Raw genomic sequence first — 23,011 nt, 5'->3', positions numbered from 1 at the left:
CACTGCCATGGCACTGCCGTGTCTGTGCCTGTGCTCCAGCGCTCGGCTTGTGCACACAAACATCTTTTTTATTGCGAATCAGAGCCCGGAGACGCGAGTGCCGCCGCTGCCGTATGCCGACGCGGGGGGAGGGGGGAGGGTCCAGGAAGACGCGGCGGTGGGAGGGCGGCTGCGGGGCGGCGGGGGCGGCTTGGTGGGGGTGACCCGGCCGACGGCAGCCAGTCGCGGCGCGCCCTGCCGCTCACCCCGCCCCCGGAGCGGTGGAGGGGGGCCACTGCGCGCACGCCCCGCCCCGCGCGCTGCTGCCGCTGCCGCGCCGAGGTTGGCTGCCCTGCGCTCCGCGGCCGCCGCAGCGCTGGAGCCGCGGCCCGACGTGGCCAACCTGCACTCGGCGCTCATGGCGAGGCGGCCGGGGCAGTGTTGCCACTAGCGAGCCGAGTGGGCCGAGTACCGCAGTCGAGCCGCGGCCCGCGCGTCCGATGGAGTGAGTGTGCGATGGAGTGGCACAGCCGGCACTGCCGCCCCGCTGCTTGCGCTGCTTGCGCTGGGGCGTAGCGCGCTGCCAGCGCGTCGTGGCGGAGGGTACCCGCCAGCCCGGCCAGGTCGGCCAGGTACCCGTCAAGGACCTTCCGCGCCTCATCGCGCCTCACCATGGCGTCCTCCTGCCTGCTCAACTTCGCCCGCTACCCCCCGCAGGGCCACCAGGGCCCGCAGGGGGCGCCTCGCCCACAGGGGGGCGCGTCGGCCTCGCCCGGCCCGGTGGACGTCGAGGAGGACGACGACGACGAGGTCCTCAGCGTGGGCTCCGAGCCCCGCGTGCCGGGCAGCTCCCCCGGAAGCCCCGCGGGGAGCCCCCGCAGCCCCCACAGCCCCCGCAGCGAGGATCCCGACGAGTGTTGTGACAATGTGCCGTGCGTGCCCACCATCGGGGCGCTCAAGTTCAGCATAGCCAACATCCTGAGACCCGAGTTCGGGTCGGCGAGGAGCAGTGGGGCCAGGACAGCAGGGCCCACGCCGCCCGCCCCCTTAGTGAGTCCCCCCGGGGCACCCCCCGCCCCCATTGACTTGTCGCGGGTGTCCTCCACCCCTGTGCAGCCTCCCCCGCCCCCTCCCTCCGTGGCGTCCGTGGCCTCGTCCACGTCCTCGACGTCCTCGTCGTCCACGGAGAACAGCTCGTCGGCGGACCCGCTGCTGTGGCCGGCATGGGTGTACTGCACGCGGTACTCGGACCGACCGTCATCTGGTGAGTTCATATTTCTTTTCTATCCGCGATCAACAATCGGGCTTCTGCGCAAAGAAGTGTGACGGTACAATAGAAAAACAAATCCAGTCGTATTTGTTTATTGTTTCATTGTAAAATGTACAAAATTGTCGAGTGCGAGACAGAAACGCTTCGACCCTAGTGAAATGAGAAAAATGTTGAGCATGTCTTTATTACCGTATATCTCTCAATAAATGCTAATAAATGTTTCGCTAAACTGAGAGGGTTTGCTTAAATTTTTCTCAACGTGCGACGTAAATCGGTACACATGTTACACTTCTTTGTGGAAGTTGGGTTGTTCATAACTGCGTTAACCTTTGTTTTCTGCTCCTGCATGGCTGTTTTTGTAGGTTTGCGCCGAAAAATGTTGGCAGTAATCTTCCATTGCGGTGTTCCTGGGTCCTTTTTTAATAATTTCCGTTATTTCCAATAGTCTAGCACTTGTCAACTTCAATCAGCGGGATCGACGTCGCAATGGCGTCGGGGATCGGTCGTCAAGTTGCCGAACTCGCATCCAGGCGACAATTTAACGAAATTACTGTCAAAATGTTGAATTCTGTGGCTGATTTGCGCAGCCAAAGGTTTGCAATGTTAATTTGTAGGTGCTGCGGTGCAGCGACCTCCATTTGTAAATTCGGGATTTTTTCGACCAGACTGTGGAATCCATTGTCTCTAAACACCAATTTTTAACAAGATGTTCTGAATTTCAATAACGCTGAGCGATGAGCGGTGATCCTGTCATTCAAGACTGCGAGCAAAGTGTCATTGAAACCACAATTCAAACCTGGGTACTCGAGGAAACGTCACAACAAAGTCAAAACGGGGTCCAAATGTCAAAACAAACCCCCTCCAAACTGTTTTTTCGTCGCCTCCGCGCGTCTTTCCATCCAACGGCAGTCAAAATGGTCCCGAGTCGTTCCGCGGCCCATTTGGACGCGGTTTTCCCGGTTTTCCGTTTGACGAGGGCAAAACCCCTTTGGGGCCTAACGAGCCGCCATTACCAGAGCGATAAATACGGGAGACTCGTTACCGACGCGCCGCGCGTGCACGCCACTGCAAGGCACATCTAGAGCAATAAAGGACGCCAGTTTTGCAACGCCGTATTCTGCTGAAAGAAAAAAGCACCAAGAAAAGACCTTTGCCAAACTAAATATTGCAGAAAAATATTGAAAATATTTTTTGAAAATTCAGTTTGAGAAAAAGTCTTTGTTGAGTAAGAAAGGGCCATTACTGATGCGCGACGAATTCTAAAGCGAGATTTCTGCAGTTGATTTTTTTACCCGTTTATGACTCGTTTGCGAGATGGGTGCGGGGCGCGATTCCTGGTTTTCGTTAATGATAATTGGCAGAGTACGCGGTACGCAGTGTAGTCTACTACGCACCGGACGAGCAGCAGACTGATTCCGAGAGTCGCTGCTCTGTCTCTCTCGCACCTATACGGTACGCCCCATGAGTGCGAGAGAGACAGAGCGACAAGAACGGCGCTCTTTGCACGTGAGCCAAAGCGCTGCCGGCCGCTCCCACGAGTGCGAATAGACGACGCTCTACTGCAAATAGACGCTAACGCCTTCCGCTGCCCACCTCGGCCTGCAGACTGAGAGGCGTCCCTCCGTCTCACTCAGGGCGCGTCCCGAACCGGTGCGAGAGAGACGGAGCGACGAGAACGACTCTGCGCCCTCGGCCCAAGTAGACCGCCGGGGCGGATTTGTCATCCGCGGGAGAGGGTGTTGACGGAGGAAGCTCCACTGTCAGAAATTGCTCCGCTACGTTTTTGCTTTAAACATTCTTCCTGAGTTTTCTGCGTTGTCATCGGAACTGCAGGCGGTTCTTGGGCGGTTCTATGCCCCAACTACTGTAGTTTGGAAAAACAACATCCACCCTGCTTTCCTCCAGCATCGAAGTGAGGTTCGGAAAGAAAATGGGAAATGAGCTCACATGCCATCTTTGCGTGTCATTCACTTGACGGCAGATGCGCGCGTTTCCTGCGTCCAATCATGTCGCGAGTTTTTGGCCGGTTTCGGCATTCGCTGCGTGCGAAGGGGCTCGACTGGGACAGAGCAGAGAGAAGGGGGGAGGGTGGGGGGAGCGTCCCCCTGTCGTGCGCACCTACGCTGTGCATAGGCAGCCACACTGATGTATGGATGGGTGTGCATCCTTTTCATCCGCGATGCTCTCCCTCTCTCTCTCTCTCTCTCTCTCTCTCTCTCTCTCTCTCTCTCTCTCTCTCTCTCTCTCTCTCTCTCTCTCTCTCTCTCCCTCTCTCTCTCTCTCCCTCCCTCCCCAGCTCCTCCCACGTCCTCCATCGGCCTCACCGCTACTCGTCGCTGCGGCTGGACCGATGCAGTGCACCAGATGGTCTGTCAATATCTGTCGATTTTCCTCCTCAAATGTTGTTGTTGTTATTGTTGGGGTGGTGGGGTCGAATGCGTCCCAACAATTTGCTCTGCTGCTGGCTTGACAGTGACGTCACGTTTTTAACGCTTGACAACGACAGCTGGTGCTGGTAACGAACGAGTCCAGGATGCAAAGACACGAGGCTCCTTGACGGACGGAAAGGGTTGCCAGTCCGTCTGTCTGTCTCTGTCCGGAGCAAAGGGTTACCCCTCCTTGTTGGTTTAAGGGACGTAATAGAAATTGAGGAAGTCAATCATACCCAGACAACGAGGCGGCAACATACCTCCACCGGGACGCTCGCGACGCCGGTTGACAGGTGGCGCGCTTCGGTGCCGCCAGCCCGCTCTGCCTCTCTTGCACCCCTACTGGAAGGCCCCTCGAGTGCGAGAGAGACAGAGCGACAACAGAGCCAGCACTACTCCGCGCAGGAGCCGAGTCTCAACGGGGAAGCGAACCCCGCAGCGCGAGGGGTACTGTATTGATAAGGCATGGCTCGCGCCCAGACCGCCACTCTCGAGAGAAAATCGCAAACCTGGCGTGCAGACGGACAGACAGACAGACAAAATGACAGACAGACAGACAGACAGACAGACAGACAGATAGGTGGACACGGGGATGGATGGGACAGCGATATCAAAGATTTCACCGCCTTTGCTCGGCCATGTGACGCAAGCAGCCGATTAATAAACGTCTGCAGTGGCCGCCGCGCCAGGAGGCTGTCTCTCTCTGTCTCGCTCGCGCTCACGGGGCGGCCCGTAAGGGTGCGAGAGAGACAGCGCAGCCCGCAGGTCCTGCATGCAGTGGCCAGGCCGCCTAGCGGGCAGCACTCGATGAGAAATTCACCTGGCGCATTAGCGCAGATCGGTAAGCCAGCCCGGCACTGCGGTGGCCTTACGGGCCGTCTCTCTCGCACTCGGGGCTTCCCGTGAGGGTGCGACAGAGACAGAGCGACCCGTGTTCCGTACGGCGTTGCGCGGCCGTGACGTTTCGGAACGGCGCGGAATGCTCACAGTGCGGTGAACGGCTCCTGTTGATTTCTTTCGATCTGTGTTGATCGAAATGGGCGGCAGATTACATCTTTATGAGCCAGCCGCTGGCTGCAGCACAGGCGGGTGGCCGGTCTAGCCGGGAGAGGGAGAGAGAGAGAGAGAGGGAGAGAGAGAGAGAGGGAGGGAGGGAGAGAGAGAGAGAGAGGGAGGGAGGGTGCGACGCAGCGACGCGGTTTTCAAACAGCTTCCTCATTTTGGAGTAATTTTCGAGTCATTTTCATCCTTGCCAGGCTCGCCCGTCGATGCGGTGGTTTTAAAACCCGTATGGAAATAACCGGACTAAACGACGAGGTGTCGACGGACACGCATGTGTTCGCCCGGCAACGCGAGCACGGTGCGGTAAGAAGGCTCGGACGGGCGCCCTTTCTCTCTCTCTCTCGCTCTCACGGGGCGCCCCACGTGACGAAAGGGAACGAGTGTGGGTCGAAATCAATGCGCGAACCGTCGTGGGGCAGCCAGCGCGGGGCAACCTAACCTAAAACCGGACGAGGTGCGAAGCGCGGCGCCTCTGTCAGTCACGGTAATGGCCCGTGGAGGGCGGGCGGGGCGGGCGGGCGGGGCGGGGCGGGGCGGGGCGGGGCGGGCGGGGCGGGGCGGGGCGGGGCGGGCGGGCGGGGCGACGACGACGTTGCGTCGGAACAAATTGACTAAGTTGTGTTCCAGTTATTGCTGCTTGGAGGCTTCGCCGCTTCGAGGGAGGCAGGGCCGCGACCCCCGGAAGGGTGGCCACACTGTATTCCAGACAGGCGCTTCGAATCTTGTTTCAATTACGACCCGACCGAGCCTGGCCCAGGCCTGGCCTCGGACAAGCGGCGCAAGGGGTAGCTGCTGATGATCTGGGGCGCCACGCCCCGCCCCGCCCCGCCACGGCGCGCACGTGGCGGCGATCAAAGAGTGAACTCGATCCCTCCCACGCCGCGCCACCCATGCCGGCGCAGCTCCCCGCCAAATCCGAAGTGGAAAATGAAAAATGCAACGCGGCGTGGCGAGGAATGTGTCACGGGCAAATGGAGCGACCCCTAACCTCGCTTCGGCCTTCCACTGCGGTGCTATCTCGCTCTCTCCACACAGCCGGCCGGGGGATAGTAATCTGTTTTCAAACCGCTGTATGAGAAATTGCCTCGAACGCGACAAACACGCAGTCGCAATTCCCTGCTCTCTCGCTGTGTGTGTGTGTGTGTGTGCAATGGCTCGCATGTTGCACGTGTTGCACCCGCCCTCTAACCGCATACACCCGCTCAGGAGTGCGCATAGGGCATGCACACACACACACACACACACAACGCGCGCGCACTGCACGCATGGAGAATCTCCAGCATGTCGTCTAATAGCATGGCCAATGCTGCAGTCGGCAACTTGTCGCTGTGTGAGTGTGTGTGCGCGTGCGCGCGTTTGCGACTCAATTTGGAGACGAGCCTCATGGCATATCCCGTCTCTCTCTCTCTCTCTCTCTCTCTCTCTCTCTCTTTCTCGCTCTTAAAAGCCTACGAAGCTTTTGCTTCATAACTACAAAGAAAATGAAGGCATTGTAGAATTGCTTCGTATTACGAAGAAATGCTTCGTAATACGAAGCTTTTCTTCGTAGATTTTACAATGCCTTCATTTTCTTCGTATTACAAAGTGGTTCTTCGTAAAGTTTTTACAGTGCTCTCTCTGCTTGTAAAACGTTGACAGCGGTCCATAATAAGTTCCTGCATTTGCGAATGGTTTTCTTGTTTTGGTTTGCGTTTTTGCCGCGCCCAAGTTCTGGCGCGGTGGAAAGAGCGGCAAAAAGGACAGACAGTGTGCTCGCCGGCGCGGCAAATTCTCATAACTTGTAAAACAGCGACTGCCGAGGGAGTTTGTGTACAAGGCGTGGGCGGGGACGGTGTATGAGAAATGTACTGGACGGCACGCTCTGCTGCCCGCCGCTTGCTCCGCCCTCCACGCACCTCCCCGCGGAAACTGTTTCGCGATAGACTTTAACTAGACACGCTCTGACACGCGTAGACGCAGAGCCGTGCGGACCAAACGCTCGTTCAAAAGGCCGCGGCGAGCGACTTCGGAACGGGCAGCTGACGCGCTAGGCGGCGCCGTTGCCACCGTTACACAATCTAGTAATCACACCTTTACGAAATTTGTGCCGCCCTGTAAGGACTCGAGTGATAAAGCTGGCGCCGATGTAATTACCCCCCACCCCCTCCCCCCCTAAATGATTGTCCACGACGGCGCCTTCGCGACCAAAGATTTCGTGAACAGACCTATTTAGCACGGCCAGCCAATCAGCGGGCCGCAAGGGCGGACCGGGCAGAAGGGAAGGGGGAGGGGGCTGCCGGTGGGGTGAAAGGGAAGGGTTGCGAGTTGTTTCGGCGTGAGGCCTTCCTTGGGCGTGGGAGTCGCCGGGGTGGGGGTGGCTTGGCTTGCCGCTGGCCTGCCGGTGGCCTGCCGGGGACGGCAGGTGTAAGTAAGTAAGGCCTGCAGAAACACGCGAGCAATTATTGGCCGTAGAGAGTGTTGTCTCTGTCGCTTCCACGGCCTTCCTCGTCGGCGAAAACGACGGAACGAACGTGCGCGAGCAGGCGGTGAGCAGGCAGCGCCGGAAGAGGGGGGAGGGGGGCAGTAGTGCGGAAACACCGGATGTTGTTGTTTGTTGTTGTTGCTGCCAAATTAGGGCCGCGACGTCTTCTTGAGGTAATATTTTGCTCACGTGCGGCGCAGTCATTTTGGAGGCGTATTTGGAGCGACGCGTTTCGGGTGCGAATGTCAACAGAAGTCGCCTTTCCAAACAAACACAGTCGGCAGTTTAAAGCGCAGATTGGAAAGACTTCACACGGTCCTTCAGGGGGACGAGCAGGGATTGATAATGGTTCGAGGTTTTGGTAGTGTGTGAGCGACGTGAGCTACCGTGGGGCTTGGACCTGCGTGAGGCGAGTCAAATGCCGCGCCAACCGCTACTCCCCGGCTTCGGGCTTCACCAATCCCGGCCGGCCGCTGATGATACCCTGCCCACGCGGCCTGAGAGGTTAGGACGGCGGTCCAAGGGCGTAGCTACGCGTCGCGGCGGCGGTGGCGTAGCTGAGGAGGTGGTGACAGGAAAATAGCCGCTGCCAACATGGCTGCCCACTAGAAAGCCCGAAGCTGGCTCGAAGGCGGAGTCATCGGGGACGAAGATTTGTCCGTCAGGCGGGCAGCGAGGCGCGACCGGCGGAGAAACGGCGGCAAAATGAGACGCTAATGTGGGCGGGAACCTCCGCGTCGACGCGGTCGAAATGGTGTTCAGTTTCGGACTGGTCAAAATGATGTGATCAACACTTGACAATCAATGTATTAAATTTTTTATAAAAAGGAAAAATATTGAGACCTAAGAATTAAATTTTAAAACTTAAAAATTAAAAATTTAAAATTTAAAACTGAAAAGTGAAAATTTTAAATTGAAAATAAGCTGAATTGCTTGCGCTGTGGCATCGGAAAGGAGCCGTGGCCTGGCGTGGGCAAGGTCGCGAGAAGTAAATTTTTTATAAAAAGGAAAAATATTGAGACCTAAGAATTAAATTTTAAAACTTAAAAATTAAAAATTTAAAATTTAAAACTGAAAAGTGAAAATTTTAAATTGAAATTAAGCTGAATTGCTTGCGCTGTGGCATCGGAAAGGAGCCGTGGCCTGGCGTGGGCAAGGTCGCGAGAAGTAAAGCTCGCTGGCGCGGCCGGCGCGGCGCTACTCCGCGCGACAGAGCCCCATCCTCTAATTGCTGGGACTGCGTCCGAGGCGGCGCAGGCAGTGCCCCTCCCACGTGGACGCCTGGGCAATGCCGGGCAGGCCCGCCACGCCGCGACGTTCCGGACGCGCTCCGCTCGGGTGGTCCGCGCGCTCTCCGCCGGCAACGGACTCTAAGCGGCCGCGAGCGTAGCACGGCGTAGCAAGCGTAGCGCCCTAAGCGAATCCTAAGCGGTTCTCGATGTGTCCCGCGACTTAGCTCTCCATCACTAAGTCTAATAAGCCTGCAATATTTAAAAAATAAAAAGGTAAAAATTTGAAAAAAATAAATAAATTTTGGAGCTGATTATTAGGATAATTGTCAGTCAATAAAAAGAAGGACTTGTCCTTTTTTTTACAGCGAGCCGTACCACAATGTTTCGACGGCGTTTCAATTCATGAAGTGTGCCCTGGGCGTGTCTTCGGCGCACTAAATGGGTGGGCAATGATCATTTGTTCTCCCCACAGAGCCACGGTGTTCTGTACGGCTGCGTATGAATGGGAGACCCCTCACACATAGCTGATACTTGTCCTATTTTTTTTCTAACTCGACATGCCATGCGTTTTACTTTTAAAATTCAAGAATTTTCTCAAATCAGTATGAAGATACGTATAGCGCTTTTTTTTCTTTGAAACGGATTTTAACCGATAGACAGTGCGACAGGCACCCCGTAGCTACGCTAGCGATGCCACCGCCGGTGTGCCGCCGGTGCGGAAGGTCGTGGGTTCGAGCCCCCCCGGCCGCGCGCCGCACGCGACTCCAAACAGATGCGTGCCCAGCGCAGCAACCCGAGATAAGGGGAAAACGGGCTCAAGTTGGATAAAAAAGTAAGGGTAATTATGGTCGGAAGTCGGAGCCGGAAAGTGAGGCCGGGAGTGGAGCCAGGCAGGCGGCACAGCGGCGCAGCGGCGCAGCGGCGCTAGGGAAGCATGTGTCATTTTGTAAATTGAAACAGACGACAGGACAAAACAATAATTAGGGTGGCGGGAAGGCACCGCCTTGCTGTTGCGTACTGCCCAGGTGGCCCGGTAGCGCCGGCACGCAGCGCTGCGCACCACGCGCAGCACGCGCCAACAACAACCTTAGAACTGGCAAGCGACTTGCAATTTGGCCGGTGCGTCCGTGCGTCTTCAAAATCAAACGTGTGATCCCACCAATGGATTCCTCTTTTGGAGAGAAATCCATTGGTGGGATCTGGTGGGATCACACGTTCGGTTCTAGTCCCATTTAGCGACTCTCTGGAGCTCAAAACGCGTCTAGTGTTTCGGCCACCTCCACCGGTCTTCTGCTGGCCCACCGTGCGGCTTGCCGCTCTGTCGACGTGCAGTCACAATTTCTGCGCGATTTTTTTTGGCAGAGTAGACTGCGACAACGCAGACCAACAATGCGAAATGACATGGCGATTGGCAGACGATAAATATCGGGAGAAATGATGCGGTATCACCTTGTCGGACAGCAGAATGTGCTTGACGCGCCGTTGGGGCGCAACGCCTATGCGCCGCCGCGGACGCCCACGTGGGAGATGAGCCACGGACGGACAGACAGACAGACAGACAGACAGACAGACAGACAGACAGGCGGGGACGCAATGAAAAGGGAAATGAGTAGCAAAGGGTTCACTCGTTGCGTTGCAACAAGGTGCCCAATGTCCGTCCCGTAAGTGCGAGCGAGACAGACGCTCCGCATTTTTATTATTGGGGCGGAAATCGTAAAGGCGGTGAGTCCCTTTCCTTTCCCGCCGTAATTTATTTGCCGCCTCGTTTTGAACAATGTAAAGGCGCTGGGAGAGTCGCACTTATTTGCACTCGACTGCGAATAAGAGTCCAGCTGTCTATTCACCGCCTGTTCGATGAAGAGCATGTTTCGTGAGTGAGGTTGGGTTGCAGTAGAGACTCGGAAGTTAGTTTGAACAGACTGTGTGGTTCTTCCGACTCCTGGACGGTCCCTGACGCCTTTGGGCCCTTTGGGGAAGCACATAGGTCGCTGGGCGTCCGTTACGTGCTTTCTGGACGACCCCTGAATCCCTTTGGCCACGCCGCGTACGCCGCGTCCGTGTGCCGCCAGTAGTAAAGCCGTCCCTTGGCCGTCAAGTCACACACTCTCTGTCTCTCTCGCACCCACGGGCCGCGCCGTGCCGCGCCGTGCCGTGCCGTGGGAGTGCGAGAGAGACAGAGCGACGAAAGCGGACGAAGCCGGCAGGGAAACAAGACCGTACTGCAATGCCCGTAAGGCCCCAGCTTCTGTGTGGCCGCACTGCCCCGCGGGCTGCGGGACGCTGCGGGGGTGTGAGGGAGAGGGGCGAGGGGGGCACTGCGCCGTACCGTCTGGACGCCGCCTCTCTCTCCGTCTCACTCTACCCGCCATTTCACGGGTTATGAGTCATTTGTCAACGAATGACAGGCTAGCGCTGCCCCGCTCGCCATGCACCGTACCGGTGGCCCGCCAGTAGAGTGTTGTTCAGCCCGTGGGATCTCCTGGAGCCCTGTTTATGACAGTCGCAGCTAATTTCTCATGGCTGATTTCACCCGCTGAGGTTCACACTTCATGAGTGATTGCTCGCACCTCTCTGACGTGGCAGCATGAGAATATCAGCCTTTTCAGGCAGCTCAGTTGGACATACCGTTTCAGCCTCTTTTCGCGCCTCTTGCTGAGGATTGCTCAAAGGCCTCTCTTACTTCGTTTTTTCTTTTTACACAGCGCGTTCCATAAGCCAAGCCAGGCCATCACCGAAACTCACCTGTCCACATCCGAACTAAAATTGAGTACGACATAGTGAGAAAGATTGAGCGAAGGAACAACGCTAACATTTCCATAATTATCCTTACATAAACACTGCCACACACACAACGATATGCCTCGTTGGTGGACAAGGCAATCTCACACACCTTTTCTCTGACTTCTTTCCTTTCCTTCGACCCAGTCTCTCTCTCTCTCGCTCCACCTGTCGGCCTCTCTCTGCCCATCCTGCCCGCTCTCTTCCACTGCGTCCACAAAGTGATATCATTTGATGCGACACGGACATTTAAAATTTTATATTGGACAGGCAGATTCTCATCGCCGCTTTTGCCATCTCCCCGGGCCGTCTGTCTCTGGCGTCTGAGCTGGCTGGACCCCCTTCCCCTCCCCCCTTTCCGCCTTTCCGTCCCCCCCCTCCCCCTCCCGCGAACGACTCCGCGGCGACGCGCGGACCCACCGCGGGGCTGGCTGGGCTCGGAAAGGCGTGATTCATACTGCAGTACACGCTCCGAAACAGCACACCGAGTTTCAACTAGAACAGTCGCAAATTTGGGCTAGGGCCTGGAGGAAACTTTCGTGAAAATTTTATTTTGACAACCAAGGAGAAACGACAAAAAACTTTTTAAAATCTCCAAAATAAATAAAAAACTTTTTAAAAAGTTTGAGACGTGTACTTTGTGTCATCTTAATTTTTGATGAAGTCGGAGGCCGAAACTATCCTCTAGTGCCTCTTCTAGAAAATCCCGTGACGTGCGTTCTCCCAAACGCCTATCGGATGGAGTGGCCTATGGCGGCATAAGTCAGGGTCTTCACTTCTAATTAGGAATTAGGGAAGTCGCTAAAACTAGCCAGTTTTTCGGTGCCGACGGGGCCCGTCCGGTCGCAGTAAAAGTTGACGGTGAGACGGCCGGGACGTGGCGTGGCACGGCGTGGCACGGCAAGGCCTCCCAAGGGGCCTAAATCTGCCGGCCGACTGCGACAAATAGCGTTTTATCTTTCGAGATGGGCTGCCGGACTGCCGGACTCTGCTTTCCCGTCATTTTTTCTCGGTTCGTAAAGTGTGCCACCGATAAAGTCGGAATCGAGAAAAAAACTCAGTTGTTTCCCGTTTCAGTAATTTTTTAAGAAAATAGAAATTAGTTTGATCGTTTGATGGGACAACCCCGGCTTTCATTGAGCTGTCTTTTTGCGGTGAGTCAGCAGGGAGACAGCGTCTGATGTCGCCACGCGGTGTGCAACACCCATTCCGAAGCCGTTCGGATCCCACTCGGATCCCACTCGGGCCCCATTCGGACTGCCGAAGCGCCTCCGGGTTTGCTGCTGTGTGGCCCTCGAGGAATGGCACCTCTCGGCTTTGTGTGACTCCGCCAGCTCAGATTAATTGAATTAAAAGACAGGCTCAGGTGTGATGATCCTGAAGGATGGATATAGGCTGCCCGGGCGGTCCAGCCCGATTCTCGCTAATAGAGGAATATTTAATTATGTACAGTCGCGCATAGGTTGCTGGGAGGCACTGTTTGGGTTTCTGTGGCGCGCTGTGGCGTGTCCGTCCGGGCGTGTCAGGGGCCTCAATAATAATCCCGGTATTATTCCTGACAAAGTCGTTCGGAGCTACACCGCAAAACAAGGCGGCCAGGCGGCCCGGGCCAGTGACACGGTTACGTTAAGGTAATTAAGAGCGGTATTATCGCTGGTCGTTAGGGGCCGTCGCTAAGCCTTTCGGCCGAGGACGGAGCTAGCACCAGGTTTCCAAACAGGAGAGTCACGTGACTTTAGTCTGTTGGCTTATGAATGGCCCCTGCGACTACCTTAGCCAGGAGTAGAATTTTTTTTTTAAGCAGATGATACATTTTTTATTTATTGTTTTTATTTTTTTCAATACACGTATTTGCATTTCAAGTGGCGCCCCGGTCCGCGTTTACGCGCGACCCCCGTCCTCGCCGTGGGTCCCCTTGAGGGTCCCATCCCGCCGGTCCCCGCCGGTCCCCGGTCAGTATCCCGCTGCTTGTGTGGGCTCACTGATGTCTTCATCAACGAGCTGCAATGCCCGTCCGTCTGTCTCTCTCGCACTCACTCCGTCCGTCTCGCTCCCACTCACGGCGTCTCCCGGCGGCGCGGTGCTCACGGGGGCCTCATGCCCCATCAGTGGGCCATGGATCAGCTGGTCTCCCCCCGTACCCCTTGCCCTGATCGGTGACCAGGAGGAGGGGGGGCCTTCGAGCCTCGAGTTAGGTTAGTTTTTGGCGCTGCTGTGGACTCGAACAGAGTCCTCCGACGCTGCGAACTGAGTGCAACGCATGAATGCTTTTCGTACGGCGAAGAACGGCAACTTGAACGAGGGCTGAAATTCGAGATTTACACCTTTGCCTGTTTGCCTGTCCTTTTATCGCTATTCTGGGTGGCACTCGCGGGGAGTAGTAACTCAGAGCCTTGGCGTGTGTCGTCCGGGAGGGCCGTGGTGCGGCGTGCCTCGGGCTGCAGACAATGGCGTCATTATGTTGTGACGATATGACACGCGTGCATCATCCTCACCCCTCTCCTCACGCCGTCATCCTGGGCCTCAATTTCCCCGCAACATTTCCTCGACTCCGGAAAAGAAATCCAGGCAGCGGAAGGGAAAATTCCCTTCGGGTGCGGGAAATACTCTTTGGATGTTGGAAATTCCCTGCGGATGCGGGAAACTCCCCTGCCGCTGCCGCCGCTGCCGGTCTTGCGTGCAGGGCGGGCCTAACCTCACCGCCCATCAACAGCTGATCAAACGTGCCTCTATCGGGCTCGGGCCGCTCGGGCGGCGACGCGCTGCCGGCAGAGGTCCCGAACCGTCCCGAACCGACCCGAACGCCAGTCGGGCCAGCCGGCGGTAGCGGCTTGTCGGAGATGCTATCGGCCAGGGGCCGGCCTTGTCAATGTCCTTGTATTCCCACACTCATTTTTAAGGAAATGCTCCATTGGAAACTGACAAAAAAAAGGGGAGCGGCGGGCTTGCGGGAATTCCCACACTGGTCAGCTGAAAAAAGTAGACGCGGAAAACACGACTTTTCTTCGGATATTGGCTCGTCGCTTCTTTCTGCGTGTGTGTTCTTGAGTAATTGGCTGAGTGCTATTATTCTCTCTCTCTCTCTCTCTCTCTCTCTCTCTCTCTCTCTCTCTCTCTCTCTCTCTCTCTCTCTCTCTCTCTCCTCTGCAAACGAGTGGAGCTGATTGCCTGGAAACCCGGTTCAATGGGGAGTGCAGTGCGTCTAAGCAAAAAGAGTGTCGCATCCATTCATAGTATAGCCCTGGTGGGTGGTGCAAGGGGGCGCCAACTGATTTAATCTTGGTTCGGAGGTGTCCCGCCACGGGTTCCAGTGTCCCTTCACCACTTTTCGCCGCGAGTCAAATCCGTTCCCTGCAGCTGCCTGCAGTGTCCTCGCCCAGTAGGCAAAGGAATGCTTGCGTCTTTTGTATGACCTCTGTACGGCCTCGGGCGAAACTTGTAGCTGGAGTGAGACAGATTGCTTCTCTCTCTCTCCCTCTGATATAGAGCGCTTGAACGGCTGATGACGCTGAGTGGCGCGTCAACTCGCTTGGCCCAAGTCCAGTGTGCCCTCGCCTATCGCGCGTGCCGCGGAGCAAATAATTAATTTATTCAAATGAAGATCGAAATGAATGAAGCTAATCGAATGAATGGAGGAAGGGTGATTGGATTGTTTGGCCGAGGGGCCGCGCTGTGGACACGGCGGCGCTGTGGCGGCGCTGTCACATATGTGACCCAGTCACGTTCGAGACGGAGGTAAGGGAGATGGATGCCACCCGCACCGACCGGGCCCGCCAGGCCTCTGCCTCTCTCTCTCGCTCTGCCTCCCTCTCGCTGCCTCTCTCTGCTCAAACTGACTGCTATGTCTCTATTAAGCTCCCTGGACGGGCGGGCCGGCACAGACCGAGCAGCCAGCTTGCACTCGTCCGCCGCGCCCCGCCGCCAGCCCCGCCGCGCCCGCCGCGCCCCGCCGCGCCCACCGCCCCCCCGCGCCCCCGCGCCCCACCGCGCCCCACCGCGCCTCGCCGCGCCCCGCCACTGCGGGCCGCAGACCACACACGGAGGCCGGGCCACGGCGCGCTACGCCGGCCGGCCAGCCGCCAGCCAGCCGGCAGGCAGGCAGCCCTGTGCGGGGGCGAAGGGCGGAGAGAGAGAGAGAGAGAGAGAGAGAGAGAGAGAGAGAGAGAGAGAGAGAGAGAGAGAGAGAGAGAGAAAGAGAGAGAGAGAGAGAGAGAGAGAGAGAGAGAGAGAGAGAGAGAGAGAGAGAGAGAGAGAGAAGGGTGTCGGGCGCCTTTTATTTATTTAGTGGGTATGCAATTCGAACCGCTTCCGGCGGTATTCGCGCGTTAATTTCGAGTGCAGACGGTGCGCCTAATTTATAGCGTACAGATCCCATCGTCAGACAATCGTCGAGCAGCATGACCTAACCTGCCGGGAAGCTCTGACATTTTCCCCTGCCCTTTTTAAATTTTTCTCGATTGAAAAAGGAGGTCTAGTGACACCAAGGAGCCGTCACGCTTGTCACACTATTCAATCGCAAAATGCAAAATTTAGATTTCTTTTTGCTGTGGTTGTCAATCTAGCATTTCGCCCAGAAACGTTCGGTCGAAGCAGGGGGAGTTATTGGGATGAGAGTGAAAGGGAGGGGGCCGGTGTAAGCCTATCTGGCCGGCATGGGTGGCCCTGAAAGACTGAAGCGAGACACGTGCTATGCAATCTCATTCAGCGGTCGCTGGTTCGAGCACCGATGGGACCTTTCGCCACCACCATTTCTTTTCCATTTCCTCTCTCTTTTTTTCTGGATTCTTTCTTGGCCGCGGAGCTGCCGGACCGCGGGAGATTTGAACGCGTGGTCCGCTGGACGCGAAGCGCGAAGCGGCGCTTGGTTCCGGTCGTGATTTGAGATTTCCGGGCGAACCCCGAGCGTGGTGGTCCGGCCGGAGTCACCCGGAGTCACCGCACTGGAGTGACAGCCTGAGTCACACGGACTGCGCGACCCATTAGCAACAAATAATGCTAATTTTCACTATTTTGCCAAAGGGTCCTTTTGCAAACTTTTTTCTCGTTGTACTTTCTAATTTTTCGCCAAATTAATGTTTTACAAATGGCCACTGAGGAGAAAATGACATTATAAAAAAATCTTTCTGCAGTAAAAATAAATATATGAAAAAGGTTGCAAACATTTTAAAGGCCGTCCTGGCTGCGTCGCTCGCTGCTTCCCGAAGTGTTGCGTGTTGTTGTTGCGCGTCTCTCTCTCACAGCACCGCCGCCGCTTCCAGTGTCTTCCAGCTCGCCTCCAGCTCCGGCCGGCTTTTGTGCGACGCCCATAACGCGTCAGTTTGCTTTTCGGCAGCCCGACTGCCAGCTTAGGTCCACTGTAGTGTTTGCCGCGCCAAACCAATCAGAGAGGCAAACGGATCGGAGCAGCTTAGTGACTCTGAGTGTGTGTGTGTGTGTGTGTGTGTGTGTGTGTGTGTGTGTGTTTCACCTTACAGCTCTATAGGGATGAGTCGGGCACTCAGGTGGAAAACAAGAGTAGTGTCACGATCCGTGTGTGTGTGTGTGTGTGCGCGTGTGTGTGCGTTAGTGTGTGTGTCTTTCGGTGCGTCAGAGCGAGAAAGAAGGCGTTAGGAGAGCAACGTCGGTACGCGAGAGAAACAAGATCAGTGTCTCAGGGTGGTCGCCTAAGAAGCGAGCGTATGTCGCGAGCGGACAATGGGAGAGAGGGAGAGAGAGAGAGAGAGAGAGAGAGAGAGAGAGAGAGAGAGAGAGAGAGAGAGAGAGACGGCGATTGAAGGGAGACAGGCACGTCATTCCTCTAGGCCTCCCCCCCCTCTCTCTCTCTCTATGTCCCGCCAAGAAGATGAAGCCTTCGCTTGATGTCTTTATACGAGCATGGACTGGCCGCGGCGGCTTCCGAAAAGACGACTTGTCTAATTGTTCAACGGAGTAGAAAATTACGCCGACGCTCATGTGTGGTCCAAAGCGGTAGCGCTGTGCTCTCCGATTGGCCGCGCGGGAAGCACTCTGCTATCTCTCCATCTTTACGTAATTCTAGGCGTCTAGGGCGGTGCCAGACAAGCCGGGGTGGCGGACCTGGGAAATGCTGCATTTGGTCCAGTGCGCGCCAATCTCCTCATTCATTCATTCATTCATTCATTCATTCATTCATTCATTGGGGGTGGCGTGCGGAGCGTTGGGACGGCTGTGTCTGCCTCATCAAGTATCATGTCTTCCTAATTAAATTCCAGCATTAACCACCCCTAAGTCCAACTGGCCAGGGCCACCCCGCTCCAGGAATGTGCACTGAAACCCCCTCCCACTTTTAATGTGTTTTTTTTTTTAATCCTTGCACGTTATTCTTTTACCGTGCACCATCAGCTCTGATATGTAGAGCGCCACTCTTTCTGTTTAAACGTTAGCGTGCTATAATACTCAGCTTTGTCGTCCTGCTCTGTCTCTTTGGTTAATGTTTTATTTCTTTTTCAAGTGTTATATGCCAAATATTGTATTGTCCAGGTCTGCAGATGATGTCGAGTGTGAGTGATCCTGTACTGATTTTCGTTGTTTTTTCTGCCCCCAGGCCGCAGTAAGTTTGCTGAACTCTTTCAACCATGAGCGAAAAAGCCTCCACATCATCAGTATTAAGTACCCTTTTTCTTTTAACTATTCTCACATTGGTATCGAGTTGAGTCTTTCTACAGACGCACTGAAAAGAAAAAAGTGCCCTGGAAAAGAAATGCTTGGCAATGAGCAAGTTGTTTAAGAAAAGCGTAAAAATCCTTTTTAGTTTTTCTTGAATTACCAGTGTGTTCTCTTTCTTTTCTTTCACGGTGATGTTTTGAGTACAATGGAGGTACTTCTCTCATCGTTGTTCAATTTTAAGCTCTTAATTTAATAAGTGCCATGCTATCAAAGCTGGACATTCAATTTTAAATTATGGCTTTTTTTAAAATGGGCTTTACGGTAGTGCTGTTTGTACCCGTACAGAAGCTTCGTTTAGCAGTGTAGCCAGGGGTGCTGCTGAGGGGTGCTGATGGTTACATTTGCGACGGTAACGTAGGTAGAGCGGACCGCAAACCACGCCGTTAGGAGTCAGGGCGGCAGGGGAAAGGAGGGGGGGGGGAGCACCTCGGGAGCGCTAAGCGGAAGGGCAAGAAGTGCAAGGCGAACCAATTAAAGAAAGTGCGCGAAAGTGCTGCCATTCATCAACGGGAACGTAGAATTAGGGGAAAAGGGAGATGGACTTGTTTCAGGGAAACGAGGTAGTACCTGACTACGTTTTACAAAATGTTTCAAATCATTTGTTTTATTCTTGTTTTGGAGTGAGTGGGAGCAGGGCTTACAGTATCCAGGAGGTGACCTGGAAATCTGTAAACAGGCCATCCCTCTCTAAAAACAACATCGCTGTAGTAATGAACTCGAACAACGTAACCCGTTAACGACACACACACACACAAACACACACACGGGAATTCGGCATTCCAGCCGAACCACCGTCACTGCGTCCTTCTGCCCGGGGCGAACTGGGTCCATTCATTGAATGAGTCACTGGGCACGACGAAAACGTGAGTGAGGGGGCATTGGGGGGGGGGGAGTACTTATGTAGTTTTAGAGCGTCGCTACTCCACGCGCGCGGGGCGGCTCACACGCGCCTCGTCCGGGGCGGTGCTGTGCGGCGCGGCGCCCACGTGCATTCAAACCGGAGCGCGGGGTATTGACAAATGACGGTCGCACGAATCACAGATCCGGTTCGCGTTTCACGCAGTGCTCACTGGCGCGGCGCGGCACGGCCGATTGTCGCGGAGGGGCGTGGCGTGGCGTAGCGCGCCGGCCCACACACGTGGAGTGTATGCGATTCATGCCGAAACTGAAACCGAAATTGAAGGACGGGGCGAGGTATGCCCCCCCCCCTCTCTCTCTCTCCCTCATTCCCGTTCGCTGATGTCACCGATACACCTCCTTTCTTTTTCTCCCTAAAACCGGGAGAATCGGGGCTTATCTGCGGTAGAATGTGTCTGCCACTGGAGAAGTCCGTACCTGGCGGGCGTGTCTGTCTGTCTGTCCGTCCGTCCGCCCGGCGTGCTCACAGTGATGGATGGGGTCTGCCTTGAGGTGCCTCCGTGACGACTTAGTCACCTTCGCTCCGAAATGGGCCAGCGCCGCGAGTGCGAGAGAGACACGCGATCGGGGTCGGAGGGGGTCGGAGAAGGGTCGGAAGGGGTTAGGGAAGGGGTTGCAGAGAAAATTATGTCTGAGTAAAAGGGTTGAAAAAAAAGTCGCACTGTGTGGAAAAGTGGTGAAAGGTCGGGGAAGTTCGAACAGTGGCGGCAGAGAGGGGGTCGGAGTTAAAGGGCCTAAGGGTTTGAAATGTGAGAGGACGGGTCGCGTGGTATTGAGGGTCTCGCGGTGGGGTTGGTTGGGCCCTGGGAGGGGAGCCACTACGTAATTGAGTGCTTCAGGGCCCGGGGCTGGCGGGGCTGGCGGGGCTGGCGGGGCTGGCGCTAGTGCCATGCGGGTGGTAGGTACGGTATCAGGTGGATGACGAATTCATCTCCACTCCTCCTGCTTCGGGTCCTTCGGGTCCCCCGGGTTCTTCGTGTGCTCATTAACCCCTTCGGATCAGTCCGTTTTCGTGGTGCCCCTGCTGCAACCTGCAGCCCAGGTGCGTGCATGTGTGGGTGTCACTCAGACAAAACAGGCATGCCAACATCAAATTATCAAAAATTTTGCCTTGGGGTGGCAGGCCAACATAAATATGTCAAAAAAAGTTCAAGTTAAAATTTCGGCCTTGGTACCCCTTGCCCTGGGGCCCAACCGGCGCCCGTCTGTCCGTTTTCTGCCCGTCTGTCTGTGTGTCTGTCAGCTTCGCTGTCGTTGCGCATCGGAGACAAGGCCGGCATCGCCGAAAAGCTGAAAAGCTGAAAATGCCCAGGACCCGACAGCTGACACATGTATCATCCGCCGCCGCACGGGGCCTGCACTGCCCAGGGCGGCCCAGGGCGGCCCAGGGCATCGCACCGGCGGCCCCACCGCAGTGGGAGGGGGCAGCCAGGCGTTGTGCCTGTGGTCAGGATAACGTTACGATATGCTGTGCGATCAGATTCTTGTTTTGATCGCCGCTTTTTTTTGCCCGGGCTGAGGTGGTCGGGGGAGAGAGCGCCAAAGTCGGCACCCGAAGGTGTGTGCCGTTTGCACGCTGCGCGGTAGCAGGTGCCTCGTAAACATGTCCTGGTCGGAGGCTAGGCTGCGCGAGGCTAGGCGAGAGATGCTAATTCAGTAATTGGCCTGTTCCGTCCAGCTGCTCTAGGAGTAGTGCCTTACCAGCAGTCATTACCTGTTGCCGAGAAAGATAGCATGTGTGCGCGAGAATTACGATGGCAACAGAGGACATTAGTTCCCATCTAGAGCACCATTCTAATTTCTTTTAAGTGATTGAGTTAGTAGTAGAGCTAAGATTATGTCGCAGTAATTTTTTTCTAGTGCACTGGTGCCTACGTCCACTCAGTAAAATCATACCTGGTCAGTCTGACGAACACGCCGGTGCTGTCGGTCTAAAAGGAGTGCGTGTTTGTCGACAGGTCCGCGGACTCGGCGGCCCAAGCGGAAAGACAAGAGGACCGAGGAGGAGAAGAGGCCCAGGACGGCGTTCAGCGGCGAGCAGTTGGCGCGGCTGCGGCACGAGTTCGCCGAGAACCGGTACCTGACGGAGAAGCGCCGCACCGAGCTGGCCCGGGAGCTGGGGCTCAACGAGGCCCAGATCAAGATCTGGTTCCAGAACAAGCGGGCCAAGATCAAGAAGGCGTCCGGGAACAAGAACCCCCTGGCGCTGCAGCTCATGGCGCAGGGGCTGTACAACCACTCCACCGTTCCGCTCACCAGGGAGGAGGAGGAGCGGGCCGCGGCGGTGCAGGGCGACGCGTAGCGCTTCGTTGGGACTTCCCTGTGGCGGGAAAAGCTGCCCGCCACCGGTGTCGTGGGGGGAAGGAACCCGGAAAAATAGAAATATTTGACAATCCTTTATATTTTTCATTGTTTTCTTTCTGTTATTCTGAGCCATGCCAATTATTATCAAACATGATTTTCGATGTAGAATTCTAAAAGACGCCATTTTATAGTTGTTTTTTGTTTCAACCTTTTTTTGCCCCTTCCCTGTTAGATCTCAGTCTCTAAGCCAGTCATTATAATATACTCTGCTCATTGTGATACGATTGGTAAAGTTTGTGGTGCAACGGAAGATGCTTGTGGAATCTTCAGAGTGAAGTGGGGGCGAGGAGCACTGAGCTAATGTTGTCATTTACTTTGTGCTCTGCGCTCTCTGCAGTTGTGGGCTTTTGAAATGAAAGGAACACTGGTTTCTAATGTGTATATTTGTTAATTAGTCAAGAGTCCTACCCACTTGTAAATAGTTTTATAAGCTACTGTGATTTTTTTAGAAAGAGGGTATTGTGACTTCTCTGCCGTCTAGGCCGGGTATTTTGGCGAGCAACTCAATGTTTGTCTCCTGGAAAATTTGACTTCCTTCCAAAAAAAAATGATGTCCAAGATGTCGATGAGATTGTAGTTTCTATAATGCATCGTAACCTTTTTTTTCGTAAACTGGTGACTAGAAGGAAATGTAGAAATATAGTAGAAAGTCAATTGGAATATGTTATATTTGGTGAAAAAGAAATAAGAAATGATAAAAAACGGGCAGGAAATATTGGAACTCCGTCCGCATTGCCCAATGAAACCAAAGACCTGCAATACCCCTCTATATCAGTTACTAATTGTATTTAATGTACAGCTCGTAAGTCTAACTGTAAATTTTATCTCGAGAAGCTGTAAATGGACTGTAAAAAGAGAACAATAAAACACAAAATGTCTGTGTTAACGTTACATACTTTCTCGTCATTCCCCCCTTACACACAAACATGCTTTAAATGAAAAAAAAAAATAGTCTACATCCGGTGGTCGTAGCAGAAGACATAGAAAAAAACATGGAGAGAAGCTTGATCGAGACACAGAAAAAAAAATGCTACACCAATTTCCGCAAGTGGGAATCGAACCCACGACCCTTCGCTTGAAAAAGCGATGGGTTGACCACTCTGCAGTTTAGGATTGGTTTCACACTAAAGGCAGAAGTGAGATAGAAAAGAAATTAGAACCATTTCACAAGTCAGTCAAAGTCATTATTTTGAAGAAGAAAAAAAAGAGCGGTGAATATTGCGTAAAAACAATGTCTCAAACAGTTGAAGATTTATGTGCGAGACCATTTTCACACCAAAACGAATGTGGCAAAGACCGTTAGGCACTAGGCATCTGTTTCTTAGGCCCATAGGAAGATTCCATGTGAATTTGAGACAAATCTGAGGAGGTTGACCATTTTCGTCGAAAAAAGCTAAGGCTCTTCGTGTTTTTTTCACGTTTTCGGCAAAAAATTAAAAAAGGCCCAAATTTGAGTACGTTGTGCAGGGGCTCTCCCTTATTGCTCCTGACAATTTCAAGGACCATCTCGGCCCTAAACAGTCTTTTTCTAGCAAAAAAATGAAATGCGCCGGATAGTTGGGCAACCCATTATGGTCCACTGCCTTTTTACCACATAAGAACTCAACTGGCACCACATAAGAACTCAACTGGCGTCCCGGAGAAAGCGCCCAGAGCGCCGTGCTGGGTTGGCCGCCGCGCCACACGGGGGTCGCGCGGGTTGCCTACACTGATCGGCACAGGCGCCGGACACTCCAGTGGACTCCAGTGGCCTCCAGGACCGCTCCGCGCGCCGAGGTCCCTCGAGTCACCTGCACGGCGGCCAAGCAGTTCCCCGGTCCGCCGGTAGAGGCCA

General features: G+C 54.9%; 1 protein-coding gene across 2 annotated transcripts; it reads left to right on the top strand.

Annotated features, from left to right (window-relative positions):
- Positions 1–392: 392 nt before the first annotated feature.
- Positions 393–22,068, top strand: LOC117654078 (homeobox protein engrailed-2b-like). Of its 2 annotated transcripts, XM_034400243.1 has the most exons (3): positions 429–1,243; positions 17,774–17,779; positions 20,772–22,068. In XM_034400243.1, exons 1-3 carry the CDS (start codon positions 652–654, stop codon positions 21,113–21,115), a joined length of 942 nt encoding a protein of 313 aa, XP_034256134.1. In that variant the 5' UTR covers positions 429–651; the 3' UTR covers positions 21,116–22,068. The 2 variants fall into 2 exon arrangements, with proteins under 2 accessions (XP_034256135.1, XP_034256134.1); XM_034400244.1 differs by lacking the exon at positions 17,774–17,779 and having other exon boundaries at positions 393–1,243.
- The last annotated feature ends 943 nt before the right edge of the window (positions 22,069–23,011 follow it).

This window comes from Thrips palmi, unplaced genomic scaffold (assembly GCF_012932325.1).
Source record: "Thrips palmi isolate BJ-2018 unplaced genomic scaffold, TpBJ-2018v1 HiC_scaffold_10, whole genome shotgun sequence".
Classification (NCBI taxonomy): Eukaryota; Metazoa; Arthropoda; class Insecta; order Thysanoptera; family Thripidae; genus Thrips; species Thrips palmi.
The sequence above is the reverse complement of the archived record's forward strand: the minus strand, read 5'-3'. Positions and strand labels throughout refer to the sequence as shown.